Source organism: Arachis hypogaea, chromosome 3 (genome assembly GCF_003086295.3).
Source record: "Arachis hypogaea cultivar Tifrunner chromosome 3, arahy.Tifrunner.gnm2.J5K5, whole genome shotgun sequence".
Lineage (NCBI taxonomy): Eukaryota > Viridiplantae > Streptophyta > Magnoliopsida > Fabales > Fabaceae > Arachis > Arachis hypogaea.
This window is the reverse complement of record NC_092038.1, coordinates 39,528,050-39,543,216: the sequence shown is the minus strand read 5'-3', so window position 1 is coordinate 39,543,216 and position 15,167 is coordinate 39,528,050. Positions and strand designations below refer to the sequence as shown.

The 15,167-nt window shown below is 34.6% G+C and overlaps 1 protein-coding gene across 1 annotated transcript; it reads left to right on the top strand.

Annotated features, from left to right (window-relative positions):
- The first annotated feature begins 267 nt into the window (after positions 1-267).
- On the top strand, positions 268-3,762 carry LOC112790335 (zinc finger BED domain-containing protein RICESLEEPER 2). The gene is made up of 3 exons (XM_025832674.3): positions 268-561; positions 1,312-3,359; positions 3,466-3,762. Exon 2 carries the CDS (start codon positions 1,340-1,342, stop codon positions 3,353-3,355), a length of 2,016 nt encoding a protein of 671 aa, XP_025688459.1. The 5' UTR covers positions 268-561; positions 1,312-1,339; the 3' UTR covers positions 3,356-3,359; positions 3,466-3,762.
- The last annotated feature ends 11,405 nt before the right edge of the window (positions 3,763-15,167 follow it).

Genomic DNA, 15,167 nt, shown 5'->3' with positions numbered 1-15,167 from the left:
AAACAATCTTTCATATTTAATTAAAAATTTTAAATTTTAGACCCTATTTGATCGAGAACAAAATATTTTGAGGCGCCTATTTGCCTTTAAAAGGGGTTGCAATAGCAGGTTTACCAAATGGTGAATTATATGGTAAAAATGCAAGTTTATAGATTTTTTTTGTTGAGATGAAAAAGAAAATAAAAAAGGTAGAATTTATACTTTAAATAATAATAAAATAATAAAAAATAACTATAAAAAAAATTTATTTTCTCTCAATATTACTCCAATGTGTATAGTAGAGTGACTTTACCAAATCTTGGACGGAAGAAAAAACACAGTCAAAAAATCAGAACCAGATTACCCAACCATGACAAACTTCTACCGCGAAACCGACCTCCCCGCTTTCTGAGCGGTAAAACGCCGGAGCATCATCGTCGTCGCTACGCTCTCCGCCGCGGGTGGCGTTCACGTTCTTCTCATCTTGCTCTGCTTCTGATGCTACCTCCTACGCAGCGCCTCTCTTCTCTTCAACAAGGACCTCAGTGACTTCTCTCCTTCACATCCTCTTCTACCTCACCCGTATGCATTCTTTCTCATATCTAAAACATTGTTTCCGTTATCCAGCATCGCTCGAATTTTCAAATGCTAGCCTCTTGTTTGATGAAATGTCTGTAGATTTTGCGGCCGTGCTTTGATGAACCTTTTTTGGAAGAGAAAGAACACAAATTGATTTTTAGTGAGCTAACATTAGTCAACTCTAGTGTAGGATTTAGGGTTAAAAGGTTTATGATTTAGGGTTAGAATTTAAGATAAACAAAATAATTCAAAAAAAAAAAGTTGGTTGGTCTAAAAAGGTTGGTTACCTAGCATTACTCGTTTCGGAAGAGCTATTTTTTCATGATTGCATGTGATTGGATTTATTTTCCTCGTTAAACACTGGTTAGGACTTAATTAATTTGAATCAATTGCATATAATATGACATACATTCGTTAGTACAATGTATTTGTTTAAATGTAACCCATGGAGAAGTGTTTTATTAGAAGCAGCATCTACTGTGTTTCAAGTTCTAACTGCCTTGAGCATTGCATTATAGAACTTTGTGATTTATGTGTTTTAGTGTAGATTAATTTACTGCCTATATCAGCAAATTAAAAACCATAAACAAGACAAGAACATAACTTTTTGAAATTACTTCTTCACTTTGAAACTGATAATCGTAATAGTAGTTGTATAGTATGCCCTAAGATCCCCTTTGTGGGTAGTAGTATTTATGCTTTTTAGTTGAGTTACTTGTTTGTTGATGTATTGATGTCTTAATTTACGCACAGGAAAAGAAGAATCGTCAGTGACTCTATCATGTCAGAGACATCCGAGAAATCAGGTTCTAATGAACCAGTTTCCCCTGACACTGCTGCTGAATTATCATCATCAACGATTTGGGACCATTTTACTGCATTGCAAGGCACCGAGAATAAGGCTAAATGCGACTATTGTGGTTGTGTGGTCAAATATGAAGATGAAACAAGTGCTATGCGTTCACATTTGAATAGATGTTATGCTAACACAAGCATTGATGGGAATAAAATACAAAAAACAATTTCTTCCATGTCAGATAGTGAAGAGGAGGGGTATGAAGATGGTCTTGGATCTTCCGAAGATACCTTCAAATTTGACCAAGAAGCATCTCAAAGGGCACTTACGAAGATGTTTGTAATAGATGAGCTACCATTTTATCTTGTGAAGTCTGAACGCTTTAAAAATTTTCTACGTTCCATACAACCCCTGTTTGAGATCCCCTCACATGTTGCATTAATACAAGATGTTGTTACACTTTATCGTGAAGAAATAATAAAATTGAAAGAATATTTTTCTATTCATTCTCAAAGAGTTTGCCTTATCACTGAACCTTGGACGTCAAGTCATGGATTAAATTTTATGAAAGTGACTGCACAATTCATTGATAATGACTGGAGGCTGCAAAAGAAAGTATTGAATTTTTGCCAAATCACTGGCTATTCAGAAGACGAAATGAATGAGTGCATTGAAGTTTGCTTAGGTAATTGGAAGTTGAATGAGGTTTTTAGTTTAACAGGTGATATCGCATCGTCGGATGATCCAAGTACTCAAGATCTGGAAAAGAGAATAAGCTCTTGGGATAGCATATTCTTGAAGGGTGGGTATATTCATGTGCAATGTTGTGTGCATATTGTCAGCCTGATTGTGAAGGAAGCATTGAAAGAAATTCATGACTCTATTGTAAGAATTCGTGGTGCAGCCATGTATATCAGATCTAGTCCTTCAAGAACAGTAAGATTTAGAAAGTGTGTTGAACATGAGAAGATTCATTATAAAGGTCTTATTCAGCTAGATGTTGAAACTGAGTGGAATTCAACCTATATTATGTTAGAGGGTGCTGTGAATTATCAAAAGGCATTTGAATTATATAAGCAGCGAGACCTTAACTATGTTGATGAGTTAAGTAGTGAAAGTGGGAAAGGCATACCTTCAGAAGACGATTGGAAATCTGCTCAATCAATGCTACCAGTTCTAAAATTCTTTTATGATTGTATTTTGCGAATTTTTGGTACCTCTTGCATTACTAGTGATATATACATGAAGGAAGTATTTGCTATTGGAAGGAAGATCCATCATTATCATGAACATGATGATGCTAGTATAAGTAGGATGGCTAGTAGGATGAAGAATATATATGACAAATACTGGGGGAATTCTAATGCAATTAACATGTTATTGATTGCTGTCGTGCTAGATCCCAGATTGAAGTTGGGTTATGTCAATTGGAATCTTGATTACTTCTTTGGCTCTGAAAAAGGAAGTGAGTTGAAAACGAAGTTGCTTTCCTGTCTTGGTTCACTTTATCGTTATTATCAAGTTACACACAAAGGGTCTCAAGATGATCAACAACATGCACAAATTGATGAAGATGATGATCTCTATGGTATGCGTTTATATCTGCAATCAACTGGCAATAAATCACATGTTAAATCTGAGCTTGATAGGTATTTGGAAGAAGAATGTGAGCCCTTGAATAAACAAGCAGAGTTTGATCTATTGAATTGGTGGAAGAGCAAGTCGAGCCGATTTCCCATCCTTGGAAGCATGGCTCAAGAGGTGTTGGCCATTCCTATTTCTGCGGTAACCTCAGAGTTTGCATTTAGTGCCAAAGGAATGGTTATAGATCTCTATAGAAGTTGCTTACCACCCAAATTTCTGGAGATGCTTGTTTGTACAAAGAGTTGGTTAGAAGGACCTAGCTCATTATCTGCAGAGATTATCTTTTTGGAGGATGACAATGAGGATGATGAGATCTTTTCGGAAGATGATAATGAGGATTACAATGATGATTCCTAGTTTGGTACGATGATATTGATGTCTAACATATTTTAGTTATTTTATTCACTATATATTTTGATAAGTATTCTGCCATTTTTATTTGTTTACTTTATTTATTTATTTTGTAGAGATGAATCGTCAAGAAGATGTTTCAATCATTGCTTAGTCTTCACGGCCGAAGTTTAGTTTTAAGATCCTTATTTTATAATGAACCCGATTTCTAGTCACTCACTCACTCTCCTGCTGGTTTTGGATTAAAGTTGAATGATGTAGTGAACAATCTATTATTGGCATTGATAGTCATTTTGCTGTTTAAGAATTTTATGCTATACTAATTTTCTTACTATGTTCTTGTTCCCTTTAAAAACAAATTTGACTCGTATTTCTATTAGGAAGAGTGGGAAGTCACTTATCTTGAATCATCGAATCACGTGTGCAATATTTTAGTCTCCTGTTCTGCTATTAATAACTTTTTTTATATATTTAATTAGTGACATTGAAATTTTGAATCACCATTCATACTATTAATTGCTTCCTTCTAAGTCTGAGAAAAAATAATTGCTTCCTTCTAATCACATATGCATGTATGTACAGAATTTTATATTTTATATATGTAAAGCAATGATAATTTCGGTGGAAAATATCTCTGATATTTCACGCGGAGAAACAATAGTTGAAATATATTTAAATATTTGGAATAAATTAAAGGCAAAGTTTACCGTATAAAAAGGAAGAAGGCTTCTACATATGTAGATATAAGTTGAGGCTATTGAAAGTAGTATTGGAAGTGAGTCAAGTCAGCTCATGAATTAGTTCGATCTCGACTCGTTAATAGTTCGATAAGTTAAGTTTGTGAGCTAATGAGCTAAATTTGAGTTTGAAATTGAGCTCATAAATTAAATGAGCCGAGCTTGAGTTTGGATAAGCTCAGCTCATTAGCTCGTGAACTGACTCGATTATATATATATATATATATATATATATATATATATATATATATATATTTAATCTATATTTTTAATATTATATATATACATATGAAATAGTACTATATAATTATATATATTAATGATCTTAATTATTTAAAATTTTATATTTATTTTTTAAATATAATTTTGATGTACGACATAAATAAAAAGTTTATAATTTATTGATAGATAACAATATATAAAATTGATCTTTTTAAATATTTTTTAAAATATATAAGTTATAATTTATTGATATAGAATTATAGATTATGTATTTATGTTTTTATTATTTGAGCCAACTCGTGAACTCGAGCCAATTCGTGAGCTTTCGGTGAGTCGAGCTTGAGCTTAAGAAATATATTCGATTGTTAATGAATCGAGCCGTGAGCCAAGCTCAATTATTGTGAGTCGAGCTTGAGTTTGGTCTAACTCGACTCAACTCGGCTCACTTTGAAAGAGTAACAAACTGACAAATGTTCGATCGGGGATAAATTCTCAAGCGTTAGAAGAGACCTCAATTGCTCCCAGACTTGGTGGGAATTAATCCATAACGGATCAGATTTTTATTTAAAATTTTATTATTAGTCAATAAATTTAAATTTAAACGGTTAGACACTTATTTAAATATATTAAAAATTTAATAATTAGACCAACCCAAATCATTTTCTTTATGTATTTTTTTTTTTTTGACATGATTCTCCGTATGCATTTAACTTCCCTTTTCTCGTCCAAAAAATATTTTCTTTTTTTTAATTTTTATTGTTATTCATCGTCCGTTATCCTCTATAAAATAAGAAAAAAATATACGAAAATGCCAATTCATAATATTTAAAATCTAGAAAAATAGGTCAAATAAAAAACGTACTTATCGTATTATAGTGCAAGTCCAAAAGTATAATTTTAACATTTTTTATTTTTTTTCTTGGACATGAATATTTTTTATTATTTTAAATATGCGATAAATTTGCCTCATATTACATAACTAGCAAAGCTAACAATACCAGTTTGTAATTATTTTTCTCCATTTCAATATTATGAACATACTATATAGTCCTTTTACTATTAAAATAAAAATAAATTATACTAAATTTTGTTTGCATCTAAATTTAATAAATAATTTTAAGAGAATAAGATAAATAGATCATTGAACTTTTAAGACCATAACAAATATGTACCTCACAATTTTAATTACAAGATCCTAATTTCGCAAATGACAGACAAATGTATCTCTCTGCTTATGGCGTTTATGTGGCTGATATGGCTGATATGGTGTTTATGTGGCTGTAATGGTGCTACATGTCCGTTATGATATCTTAGTGGCATCTCTCAATAAAGTTCGAGGATAACTACGTCCTTAGGTATTAAAAACATTACTTTTTTTGAGTTGTCCTAACTCCAAATTTAAGGCTTATTTTGATGGTATTGTAATCCTTTTTGACTTGAGGCCTGCTACATATACAAGATAGAAGCCTTTTTGACTTACAAGTTATACAAGTTACTCCAAGTCCAAGAAAAAAGCACGCGCTGCTTTAACAATACGTTCACTTTTCGTTTTCTTTCTCAATCAAAACGCAAACCATCAAGAAAAAAACACGCGTCCCTTCCACAACACGTTCACTCTTCCTCTTCTTCCTCAATTAAAACGCAAACCATCAAAATTCAAGGGACATTCAAAACAAACTACTACGATTCTACAGAAACGTTCCAACTCCTCGCGAAGAGTAGAAGAAATCAAGAAGAAAAGATACAAATCTCCATCAAAAATCACCAGAAAAAGGAAGAAACATTATTCAAGGTACTGTTTTACTGTTCTTCTAGGTTTTTCCCATGTGCCTCATCCTTAACCAGCAAAACATTAAAAGATTTCAAGAAGAAATATACTGTCTCCCCTTGTTTTGGGTGTATTTCTATAATCCTTTGGGTGTATTCTGTAACCGTTTGGGTGTATTTCTGTAATCCTTTTTGTAACCGTTTGGGTGTATTTCTGTAACCGTTTGGGTGTATTTCTATAATCGTTTGGGTGTATTTATGTAATCGTTTGGGTGTATTTCTGAAGTTCCATTATCTTCAAAACGATTTCAAAACTTGATTTCAGAAACCATGAAAATAAAAAAAAAAACGAAGCAAAGAGAGAACGCATGAAGGAGATCCAACAAATTTGGCAATAAACTCGAAAAAAAAAACGAAATCTTTTGAAAAATGGAAGTTATATATTTGTGCGTTAATTTATTTGAATTGATTTAAAATTTTGTTAAAAAGGCACGTAACAAGCAGCGCGTTTAATGGGTGGATTTCGTTCAGACTTGTAAAACTTGTAAATACAAAACACTTGTATGTAGAGATTAATCCTTTTGACTTATCATAGTTTATACTTGGATATTTAATACACCAAAATGTTTAATGAAGTTCACATAATTAAAGTTTCAGCTTATTAAATATAATCCATTTAAATTAATGATATAACAGTTACAAAATAGTATCATTTATTACATCATATTTTTTTGCAAAATACACCTTCTATGAACTCAAATCAGAATTTTATTCCGATGATGATAGGTAGCCAAAAAGTAAATAATATAGAAATGTTACGTAAAAATTTTTATTTTTTTAAAAAGCAAGTGATATATACTTTCTTATCACTCATCCTCCTTATCACCCACCTTTTTTATACGTACTTAGAGTCATTAATGTTATTTTCAAAATCAATTTTATTTTCTCCCAAATCAAATTCTTATCATTTCTCAATCACATTATTACCCGTCAAAATACAATTTCTTTGCAGAAATTATGTAGGTTAGATTAAAAAATTTTAATAACTTCTACTATACAACTCATATTTTACATATAGACTATTAGAAAATAAAAAATAAAAAAATAAAATATAAACAAAAATTAAAAAATAAATTTTTAAAAATAATTATTAATTTATCATATTAAAATCAATAAATAAGCATACATATGAATATTAAATAAAAAAATATTAAAATAATTAAAATCATGACCTATTAGTGCACATATAAGATAATTTGAAAAATACAATAAGACAAATAGTAAGCGTATTAAGGTCAAATTGGTTGATTGGCAACAATATCATCGGGTGAGTCTGTTTGTTGTTCAAATTATTCTTCAATTCTTTCCAACATAATTACCGTATTAAGGTCGAACTCAAATATCATATTATTTGCAATGATAAAGGCAATTTCTTATAAATTTTTTGGCCTATCCTGATTGTACTTGTAATTGAACTAGAGTTGTGATTTTTGGCTTCTGAGAGAGTATACGACCTTCATGATTCTTCTAACAATGATAATCCTATTAAATAAGGCCTTTACTTTTACTAACTCCTGAAATGATAATAAATAAAACAAGGAATTAAAAATCAATTACAATTAAAGTTATTTAATGAATATTATTATTATAGTTTTTTATTATTAGTAGTATTTATTGTATTTTTAAATATAAAATTCAAATTATAAAAGAGAGTATAAGTAGTAATTACAAGAATACCTAATAATTAGGGATATGATATTATAATTAATATCATTAATAAGTAGGACTAATAAAAATATGATAAGTGGATTGATAGGAGAGTGAGATAAAAAATCAAAATATTATTAAGTTATATAAATAAAATAAATTTTGAAAAATTTTGGCTAGTTATGGCAAAAAAATTTTAGTTACCAAACTTTTTCCAATTCCTTACAACAACAATTTACCTTATCTAATTGTCAATTTTTAACCCTTAATGATAATAACAACACAAATTACAAACAAACTTATAAACCTACAACAATAACCCAGACATTAGCTTTTTTTCTTCCTCTCTAGATATGCCAGTTCCTCCAAATTAATCCGTCTATGTTCTATTTTTTTCTTACACAAATACTCTTTCATATTATCAACTTCATTGTCACAAATTGATCTTTTTTGTGCCTCTAATTTTTGCAACATGATCGTCAAGCCAAACAAAAAAACTTGCAGTGAGCCGACTTTTTCAACTGCAAGTTTATAAAGAAAACTAAAAGTTCATGAAATACATTAATCTGGTCCAAATCAACAATATAACCATCTTACCTTAAAGAAGGGGCACCCGAAGAACAATTTGTTGGGATTGATCGGCATCCTAGACTTGCACAAAGCATAAATTCTGCATTTTCACATCGGAATAATGCTATCTTTCTCGTCTCCATCTTGCACACAACTATTGGTCTAGGACAATGAGACTCCTTGGGTGCTCAAGGAAGCTCCTTTGCTGGCCATGAAACATAATCCTAAACCTAAACGAGCTCTAACATCAACAACAATGATGGCGCTGCAATGGAGTTTGCGTTCAATTTGAAGAGTTAGGACAGCTCTGAACTTTCTGGGGAAGAGTTGGTCTGTGTGCACTCCCATCGAACATCACAAGCACCAAGGTGCAGGTCAATGTGCAAACCATGACGAAGGCAAAATCGAATAGCTTCTTCGATACGAGTTGTGTTCAAGCTGTAGGTGCCTCAGATTTTTGCTCACTATCTGATACAGAAGGCTATTGGAATAGCGCAGCAGCCCCTGCTTCCCGTGGTTTGAGAGCTTTCTCTTCATCTTCTCAATCGTTTCCTTTATCGCTAGGGCCGGAGCGTTATCGGGTGCACCGTTCTTCAGCGCTGATTCGAGCTTCTTGATGGAATGCTTCTACCGCTTCGCGAATTGCTTCGATTCCTTGCAAGGGTAAGGACAAAGATGTCAGCGGCGACAACGAGAAGAGGAGCAGAGAGGCGATGAAGGCCTTCAGCTTGGACTTGACAACGTGATGGTGATAGTGGTAGTGGCACTACATATTATGGTCGTGGATTTAGGTTTGGTGAGGGAGGCAATGACATGGTTGTTGATACGAACCCATTGGTGGCCGCTGCTACCACGGTCCCAATGGATGAAATTGAGAGTAACAAAGAAACAATTGGGCCAGATAACCCAATACCAAAACAGAGAAGCAAACGTGTGAGCAATCCACCAACGTAGGTGAAGGACTATGCAGGTGAAATGAGGAATGAGGAATGCTGCACATGAATAAAAATAGATGTATGCCAAATTTGTTATGTAACAAATTAACAACCTAGAGAGAGGAAGAGGTTAAAAAGCAAGAGAGTGAACCGCATAGGGGTAAGTAAGAATGATATATTGTTTCTTTTGAGGAGTATTTTTCTTACTCGAAAAAAAAGTTCTTATACATTCTAGTTCCAGATTTACATACATAATATGTATTTCACTATCTTATTCATATTCATATTCTACTAGAATTATATTGTTGGTGGGTCTCCAACTAAGTGGGACCCACAAATTTAAAAAAAAAAAGAAATAAACAAAGAAAGAAAGTGGCTAACGCCACGAAGAGAGAGGCAGAAGCTTTCATCAAAAATTCAAAAAAAAAGCATAGAGAGAAAAATGGGTTTCGGCGTCGAGAGAAGAAGAGAATTTGGGGGAAAAGAGAATTGCCATCTTGATCACATTGACTTGGTAAATTCACTCCGCTCCATTTCTTATGAAATTTTAGTATGTTATTCCTGGTGTAGAGATGAGCATTAGGATATAACTTGCTAGTTGTATTACCTTTTTTTTTGCCTGATTTGAGATACCCACTTTGTGGAGGGTTTATGTTGATTCCATCAGTTTTGATGATGTATTTTGTTGATTGTTGAGATGCCCTAGTGTTACTAGGAAGACTGTTTGTGTACACATTATTCTGATAGTGGAAGATTTTTCTAGACTAGGTCTCGTGGATTTTTTGTCCCTCTTTTAGGGGTTTTTCCACGTTAAAATTATGGTGTCTGATTATTTAATTTCTGCCATTATATTTGCTGCTTGGAGTATCTCTGGTATTTCCTATTTAATCGCACAGGTTGTGGGAAAATATTTTGGTGCTTTCGTTGTTAGACAGGTTCTTGTTTGAACCTTTGTTGAGATTTTCCCAACAAGGTGGTATCCAGAGCTTTGGTTGTTTATCTCTGTGCTGATTAAATGGAGGAAAATACTCATGGACCGAATATGGTCAAATTGAATTCCCAAAATTATTCAATTTGGAAGACCCTCATGGAAGATATGTTGTATAGCAAATACTTGTATGATCCTGTGGAGGGGGATAAATCCAAAGGTACCAAATCCGATGGTGAATGGAAGAAGCTGAATCGAAAGGCAGTTGCTTTGATTAGGCAATGGCTTGATCTTAGCGTGTATCTACATGTTGACACTGAAACGAATGCCGAGAAGATGTGGAAGAAATTGAAGGAGTTATATGAGAGAAAGAATGTGCAAAACAAAGCATGCTTGATTAGGAAGCTTATCAGTATGAAATATGTTGAAGGTAAATCAATGTCGGAGCACTTGAGTATTTTTCAGGAGACGGTGAATCAACTGACAAACAATAAAATCACTTTGAATGATGAGTTGCAAGCCTTGTTGTTGTTGAGCTCTTTGCCTAATAGTTGGGAAGTTCTGGTTGTGACACTGACTAACTCAGCTCCAAATGGGAAGTTGACGTTAGCAGTGGTTAAAGAGAGCATGTTGAATGAAGACGACAGAAGAAAACAGTGAGGTTTGATGAAGGCCTCCTCCCAGTCAGAAGCACTTGTTTCAGAGTCACGAGGGAGAAGTCAAAGTAGAAAACCTCACAGTTTTGACAGGTTAGAGAGTCGAAGCAAGTCAAGAGGAAAGTACAAGCCAAGAAAGGAGTTCATTTGTCACTATTGTGGCAAGCCGGGACATATCAAGAGGTATTGTAGATTCTTGAAAAGAGAACAATCAAGGAGAAGAAACGAAGACAAAGGTAAAGATAGTGATAAAGAGACTGCTGCTATTGTTTATGAAGATGTTCTTATCACATATGATGAAAATTATGTGAATCTTGTCTGTGATGATTCCACTTGGATTATGGACTCTGGTGCCTCATGTCATGTCACTCCGAGGCGTGAATTTTTCACTTCCTATACTGCTGAAAATTTTGGCAAGATCAAATTGGGAGATAAAGGAGTGTGTGATATCATTGGTAGGGTGATTTGTGGCTTGAAACCAACATGGGATGCAAGTTGCAGTTGAAGAATGTTAGGCATGCGCCAGATATGCAGTTCAATCTCATTTCAGTGAAGGCATTGGATCAAGAGGGGTATTGTACTTCCTTTGGTAGTGGAAAATACAAAATTACCAAAGGAGCTCTCATTGTTGCTAGAGAAGACAATAGTCTCTCTGCTCTCTACTGGTTGCAAGCAAAGTTGTGCAATGAAGACGTGAATGTAGCTGATGATTCCTCTTCTGATTTGTGGCATATACGTCTTGGTCACTTGAGCGAGAAAAGACTAAGCGTCTTAGCCAAGAAGCACTCACTTCCCGTGAAAGGTACAACTTTAAATACTTGCACTCATTGTTTTGTTGGTAAGCATGCTAGAGTATCATTTCATAATTCTGGACCTCATAGGAGATCACATGTTCTAGATTTAGTTCACACTGATGTTTGCAATATGGACGCTAAGACATTAGGTGGTGCATCATATTTTGTTACTTTTATTGATGATTATTCTCGAAAAGTGTGGGCTTTTGTTTTGAAATCTAAAGACCAGGTGCTCGGAATCTTCAAACACTTTCATGCAAGTGTTGAAAGAGAAACATGAAGGAAATTGAAATGTGTTCAAGCAGATAATGGTGGTGAATACAGGGGTCCATTTGAAGAGTATTGTAAAGGACATGAGATCAAGTTTGAGAAGACAGTTCCTAAGACTCCTCAACATAATGGAGTTGCAGAGAGAATAAATCGCACTATCAATGATAAAGTCAGGTGTATGCTCTCTCATGCAAAGTTGCCTAAATTCTTTTGGGGTGAAACGATGAGGACTGCAGTGGATCTGATCAACCTTTCTCCTTCATTTTCACTTAATGGTGATGTTCCAGAGAAAGTTTGGAGAGAAAAAGATGTCTCCTATAGTCACTTGCGAGTTTTCGGCTGTAGGGATTTTGTTCACATTCCAAGAGATGAAAGGTCTAAACTTGATGGAAAGTCAAAGCAGTGTATCTTCATGGGTTATGGTCACAAAGACTTTGGTTACAGATTATGGGATCCGGTGAGCAAGAAGATAATTAGAAGCCGAGATGTGATTTTTCTTGAAGATCAAACTATTGAAGATCTTGAGAAGACAGATAAGGCAACAGTAACTGTTAGACGTTCTACTGATGATGAACCTGGTCCTTCTACTAGACCTCCTATTGATGGGGGAGATGTACAAGTTGATAATAATGGTGATGATTTGCATGATGAACCTACACCTCAACCTGAGGTGCCAGATGTTGAAATCCTACTTGAATCACCAGTTGAGCCTGAATTGAGAAGATCTGCTAGAGAGCGTCATCCTTCTTAAAAATACTCTCCTCATGAGTATGTGATGAACACTGAGACTGGGGAGCCAGAGAGCTACCAGGAGGCTATGTTTGATGAGCATAAGGAAGATTGGTTGAAGGCCATGCAAGAAGAAATGAAATCCTTGCATGAGAATCATACATTTGAATTGGTGAAGTTGCTGAAGGGTAAGAGAGCATTCAAGAGTAAATGGGTGTTCAAATTGAAAACGGATGAAAATGTCTCACGGCCAAGGTACAAAGCTCGATTGGTTGTGAAAGGCTTTGAGCAAAAGAAAGGTATTGATTTTGAGGATATTTTCTCTCCAATTGTGAAGATGTCCTCTATTCGAGTTGTGTTTGGATTGGCAGCTAGTTTGAATTTAGAGGTTGAACAGCTTGATGTGAAGACTGCATTCCTTTACGGTGACATAGATAAAGAAATCTATATGGAGCAACCAGAGGGTTTCGAGGTTAAAGGAAGGGAGCACATTGTATGCAAGTTGAAGAAGAGATTATATGAGCTGAAGCAAGCGCCAAGGCAGTGGTACACAAAGTTTGATTCCTTCATGGAAGGTCATGGGTACAGTAAGACTTCTTCTTATCATTGTGTGTCTGTTAAGAAATTCTCTGATGGTGATTTTATAATTTTCTTGCTCTATGTTGATGACATGTTGATTGTTGGTCATGACACTAAGAAGATTGAAAGTCTTAAGAAAGACTTGAATAGATCCTTTGCTATGAAGGATTTGAGTCCTGCAAAGAAAATCCTTAGCATGAATATCACTCATGACAGGAAGAATGGAAAACTGTGGTTGTCGCAGCAAAAGTACATTGAGAAGGTTTTAGAGAGGTTTAGCATGAGTAATTCTAAACCTATTAATACTCCATTTGCTAGTCATTTCAAGCTGAGTTCGCAGCAATGTCCTACAAATGAGAAAGAGAAAGCAGAAATGAAGAAGATTCCATATGCATCTACAGTTGGCAGTTTGATGTATGCTATGGTTTGCACCAGGCTGGATATTGCTCATGCCGTTGGAGTTGTTAGTCGGTTTTTCTCTAATCTTGGCAAGGAACACTGGCAAGCAGTGAAGTGGATTCTCAGATACCTTAATGGTACTTCCAGAGTTTGTTTATGCTTTGAGAGTGGCCAACCTGTATTGGATGGTTACACAGATGCGGATATGGCTGGGGATCTTGATTCAAGGAAGTCCACTTCTGGTTATATGGTGACTTTTGCAGGGAGAGCTGTGTCGTGGCAATCTCAACTTCAGAAATGTGTTGCTTTGGCTACTACAGAGGCAGAATACATTGCTGTTGTTGAAGCTTCTAAGGAACTCTTGTGGATGAAGAAATTCTTACAAGAGTTAGGCATCAATCAAAAGAAGTTTGTGTTATTCTGTGACAGTCAGAGTGCTATCCATCTCAGCAAGAATCCGATGTTTCATTCAAGATCGAAGCATATAGAGGTGAAGTATCATTGGAAACGTCAAGCGCTTGAGATAAAGTCATATGCACTTGAGAAGATCCATATTGATGATAATGGTTCAGATATGATGACTAAGAGTTTACCTGCAGTGAAGTTTGATTCCTATAAAGAGAGGGCGGGCTTGGTGGAGTAGCCTATGCCCACTTGAGTTGGTGAGGGGGAGATTTGTTGGTAGGTCTCCAACCAAGTGGGGCCCACAAGTTTAAAAAAAAAAGAAATAAAGAAAGAAAGAAAGTGGCTAACGCCACGAAGAGAGAGGCAGAAGCTTTCTTCAAAAATTCAAAAGAAAGCATAGAGAGAAAAAGGGGTTTCGGCGTCGAGAGAAGAAGAGAATTTGGGGGAAAAGAGCATTGCCATCTTGATCACATTGACTTGGTAAATTCGCTCCACTCCATTTCTTATGAAATTTTAGTATGTTATTCCTGGTGTAGAGATGAACATTAGGATATAACTTGCTAGTTGTATTACCTTCTTTTTTGCTTGATTTGAAATACCCACTTTGTGGAGGGTTTATGTTAATTTCATCAGTTTTGATGATGTATTTTGTTGATTGTTAAGATGTCCTAGTGTTACTAGGAAGACTGTTTGAGTACCCATTATTCTGACAGTGAAAGATTTTTCTAGACTAGGTCCCGTGGGCTTTTTGTCCTTCTTTTGGAAGTTTTCCCACGTTAAAATTCTGGTGTCTGATTATTTAATTTCTGCCATTATATTTGCTGCTTGGAGTATCTCTGGTATTGCCTATTTAATCGCACAGGTTGTGGAAAAATTATTTTGGTGCTTCCGCTGTTAGACAGGTTCTTATTTGAACCTTTGTTGAGATTTTCCCAACATATATATCTTTGTTCTTATTCTTCCTGTGAATTATGGTTTGGAGCTGAATTATTGTAGCAGAGTTATCAGATGTAGTTGGTGACAGTGGTGGTGTTAGAAGTTGAGAATAAAGAGAATGTGTGATTTAGAGATTTTGGTTAATATTTATTAGAAGTCAACAAAAATTTAAAAATTGGATATC